Raw genomic sequence first — 3,931 nt, 5'->3', positions numbered from 1 at the left:
TCACATCCCATCATCTAATCCATACCATTGTTGCTACTAGGTGAAAGGAGGGTTTTTTGTTGTCATGTGTAGTTAGTGGCTCAAAGTAGGGGACTTAGGCCTCATTCAAGCAATGCAATTGTACTGGACGTGGATGTCCCAATTTTCTTACTCATTTATGTCAAAGACATAAACACATGCAATGCATTGAAAATAACAAGAACATAATTGTAAGTGCTCTGTGCATACATCAATATTATTTGTCAAAACTCAAATTTTGGTCAAGTCTTTTGACGTTGGTCCATCGATAAGTTTATATCTAAATGCAGGTGTGCATTACGTAAGGAATAATCCCTAGTTTTACACTAGTTGCATATGCAACTATAGTGTCTCTCTCTCTCTCTCTCTCTCTCTCTCTCTCATGATCGTAATGGTCCTCCTATCGGGACTATTTTGTTGTCTATAGTGTTACATTATGATGATGATGGAGCGACAAAGAGCTTGGAGCTCATGAGGCCTAGCATGGCGAATACCTGTGTGGTGCAAGAGCGGCCATGTTGTCGCAATGATGCTGGTGGCACGACCATGGGAGATCTCTCTTCCGCTCTTGCACTCTCTGTTCTAAAATAATCATCTTTTTAAACTTCAGCTTTTTAAAGGTCAAACTACAATCAGGATTAGTTACCGGGGTATATAAAATGGCAATTTAGAAACTTGATACGGTAGCATTGTTGGCATGCATTATTGTCCTCTTGCAAGGAGCAGGGCCGAGTCTAGGCTTCTAATTGGCAAATCTCGGAAGGAGGACTTTCACGACAAACTCTGTGATTGTTTTAGGCTCTGGAAGCACAGCAACAGCAGGATGCGCCTTGGTGGCCGCGAACCATGCTTCCAAGCGCGGGAGCTTCTTCGCCCAGGGAAGGCTTAGCTGTGCCAGCTCTTCAACGGCCGGCAGCCACACCAGTAGCGGCACCAGCATCACGTCGACCAGCCCCAGCCTTGCGCCCCCGAAGAATGGCCCCTCCCCACCCTTACCCTGCATCAGCGCCTCCTCCAACGTGCTCATCACCGCCACCACATTCTCCTCGGCCGCCTTCTTCTCCTCTTCCGTCCCCTTGCTTGCCTTCAGCGTTCCGAGCAGCGCATCAAATACCTACACATACACAGACATATATCCCATTTCCATCCTAATTGGAAACCATAAACGTGTCTTCTTCTCTCTGTAAGAAAAATTCTTACCTTCTTGTCCACAAAATCCGCCCAGAAGCGCGCCATTGCCCTCCCGTAGGCGTCTCCAGGGAGCAAGTTGCTACCCTCGGCACCGGGCCAGGCCTCGTCGACGTACTGCACGATGATGCCGGACTCACAGACGGCCTTCCCATTGTGTAGAAGCACGGGAACCTTCTTGTAGACAGGGTTGGAGCTGAGCAGCAGCTCGCTCTTGTTGCTGAGTTCCTGTGGAATGTTCTCATAGTCTACCCCCTTCACCACCAGCGCCACCTCCACCCTCATCACGTAGGGGCTCGCCCACAAGCTCAGAAGCTGCACCTTCTCACCTGCCATCTCTCTGATGCTTAATGTTATTCTCCTCCTCTTGACGCTTGCTACTCTCTCTCTCTCTCTCTCTCTCTCTCTCTCTCTCTCTGTGCCTGCTAATTCTTTCGCGTTGGTTGCCCGCAGTGAGATATGCCCTGCTCTTTTAAATCGCTTGGGTGAGGTATGTCACGCGTGACGATGGATTAGACTCTTATGATGAGTGTATAAAGTAAACTTTGTTGTAGTTTCGTACCCAACTTCCAATGCGCCAGCTAGTCACTTTTAACTACTTTGTATTTGTATTCTCTGTAAGGCCAAAGGCAAAAACAAGAGAGTCACATAAGGCAAAATCAAGAGAGTCACATAAGGTCAGAGACCCCACTTCAAAGGGCGACTTCTAGATGTGGACAAGGGTTTCTAAATAGGAAGGTAGGGTGGATGAAACCTCATGGGAGTTCCCTTAGGTTGGTGTCACACTGGGACGGGGAATGTGCAGAGCCGCTTTCAAAGAGGACGGAGCAAAGTCGAGCTCCAAAAAACGCAAAGCGCGAGGCCGAAGGGACCAATTTTCGTCACATGCTCGACGGCTAAGGAGCAACATGCAACATGCTCTCTCTCTCTCTCTCTCTCTTCTTCTCCAGTAGGCTTTTCTTTTCAAACTCAAACGCCCAAGGCCGTAAGGCCTTACGGAAATTTAGTTTGCATAAGAGAGGATATCCACGGACACGTAGTAAAGAGGTTGTGTGGTTATCTCACTTAGTCAGAAATCTTGGCATTGGTGAGACTCCAGTGATATATTTTGATAGTCAGACTGCTCTTGCATTGTTAAGGAATCCCGTGTTTCACTCCAAATCGAAACACATTGAAGTTAGGTATCATCTCGTGAGAGATTTCTTGGCCAAAAAGCTCATTGATTTGGTCAAGGTACACACTGACGACAACCCAGCAGATACTTTGACAAAAGGCTTAGCTTTGGAGTGGTTTACACATTGCAGTGAGTTGAAGGGTATAGGTTGAAGCCACTAGATTGCTCCATGGTTGTACATACCAGATCACTTGGACTGTGTTGGCCTTCAAGTGGGAGTTTGTTGGGATTCAAGCCAACTGGCTGGACATCCCACTTACTACTAACCCATCTACTAATTTAACCATATCTACACTTATTCTTTAATACAAAAGAGAATAAGGACCTGTAATAGGATAACGTTGACGTGCACTTCACCCAATAATAGGTCTCTCTCTCTCTCTCTCGACTCTCGCACATGCACTCGCACACGCTTCTCGTGGCACCCTTCAAAGAGCTCAATAGCATCACATGAAGTTCTAGTAAAACCTTCATTCAGAGGTGTGAAAGCTTGTAGGTTTTTTTCATTTTATGATGAACTAGGCAAAATCAACAAGATTTGTAATTGCTCAATTATAAAGTATGAGCACTGCAAGAAGCTTCACAATGCTATTAAAAAGACCATGTGATTAAAGACCATGTTGATAATGGAAAGGTTAGGAACTGGAAAGTAAAAGTGTGGATGGCACTTTGATGAGGTTTTCTATTTACTTGACAAGAAAGAATGGAAAGACAATGATAATATGAAATTAAATCTAGCTCTTCAATATTTTAGAAAAAGTATGCAAGATGCATGGATTACTCAAAGCATTACTCACTACATGGTAATCCATACTTTGCTTCTTGCAACATATTTGATATGTATAAATATTATTTTTATTTTATCAACATATTTCACACGATCATATGACCTGGTTCACAAAGCAATATAGATTTCCTACTATAGGTTCACTCAAGCAATGGAAAAATCCCATTATCAAGCTCGCGGAGCATACTTCCGACACAATTAGCATGGTAGAGTGAAAAGCAGAGCAAACATCTTGAAAGAAGTATTTTACTGGTTCTATAGAAGAGTCTTGCTATGAATAAGGGAGAAGAAATTTTCCAAAAACAAAAAACAAGCTCCTGCAATGAAAATATCCAAACAAATTCAAAGACGAAAAAACTAGAAGTATTCTACTGTAGAAGCAACCTTACATGAACGGAGGTCGAAGAGAGAGAGAGAGAGAGAGAGAGAGAGAGAGAGAGAGAGAGAGAGATAAAAAAGTTTGGACTCTATTGTAAAAGACAAAGTACAATGTATAAAAGTGTGTACTTTATACAAATCTATTTTCAAATGATATCCTCAATGTCTTCAACATCTTCTAGATCTATACTTGATGTGCCCTCTTTGTACTCAACGTGCTTCAAATCATCATGTCAAAGTAGAAACCATTTTAAGCTCTCTATAATGTTTTATTCTCTTTGCAATAGCATATCCGATATATCCTAAATAGCTTCTTGCAAGTGATCCTTGCATTGCATGACCATATCCACATATACTAATCGCACACTCTTTCTCCAAAAGACTAT

General features: G+C 43.2%; 1 protein-coding gene across 1 annotated transcript; it reads right to left on the bottom strand.

Moving 5' to 3' along the window:
• Window positions 1–401: 401 nt before the first annotated feature.
• LOC147427118 (putative glutathione S-transferase GSTU6) lies at window positions 402–1,643 on the bottom strand. The gene is made up of 2 exons (XM_086497810.1): window positions 1,219–1,643; window positions 402–1,132 (listed from the first exon to the last, which is right to left on the bottom strand). Exons 1-2 carry the CDS (start codon window positions 1,540–1,542, stop codon window positions 761–763), a joined length of 696 nt encoding a protein of 231 aa, XP_086353936.1. The 5' UTR covers window positions 1,543–1,643; the 3' UTR covers window positions 402–760.
• Window positions 1,644–3,931: the final 2,288 nt, after the last annotated feature.

This window comes from Adiantum capillus-veneris, chromosome 24 (genome assembly GCF_014529385.1).
Source record: "Adiantum capillus-veneris isolate H3 chromosome 24, ASM1452938v2, whole genome shotgun sequence".
NCBI classification, from domain to species: domain Eukaryota; kingdom Viridiplantae; phylum Streptophyta; class Polypodiopsida; order Polypodiales; family Pteridaceae; genus Adiantum; species Adiantum capillus-veneris.
Note: the sequence above shows the minus strand (reverse complement) of the source record. Positions and strands in the feature narration are given on the sequence as shown.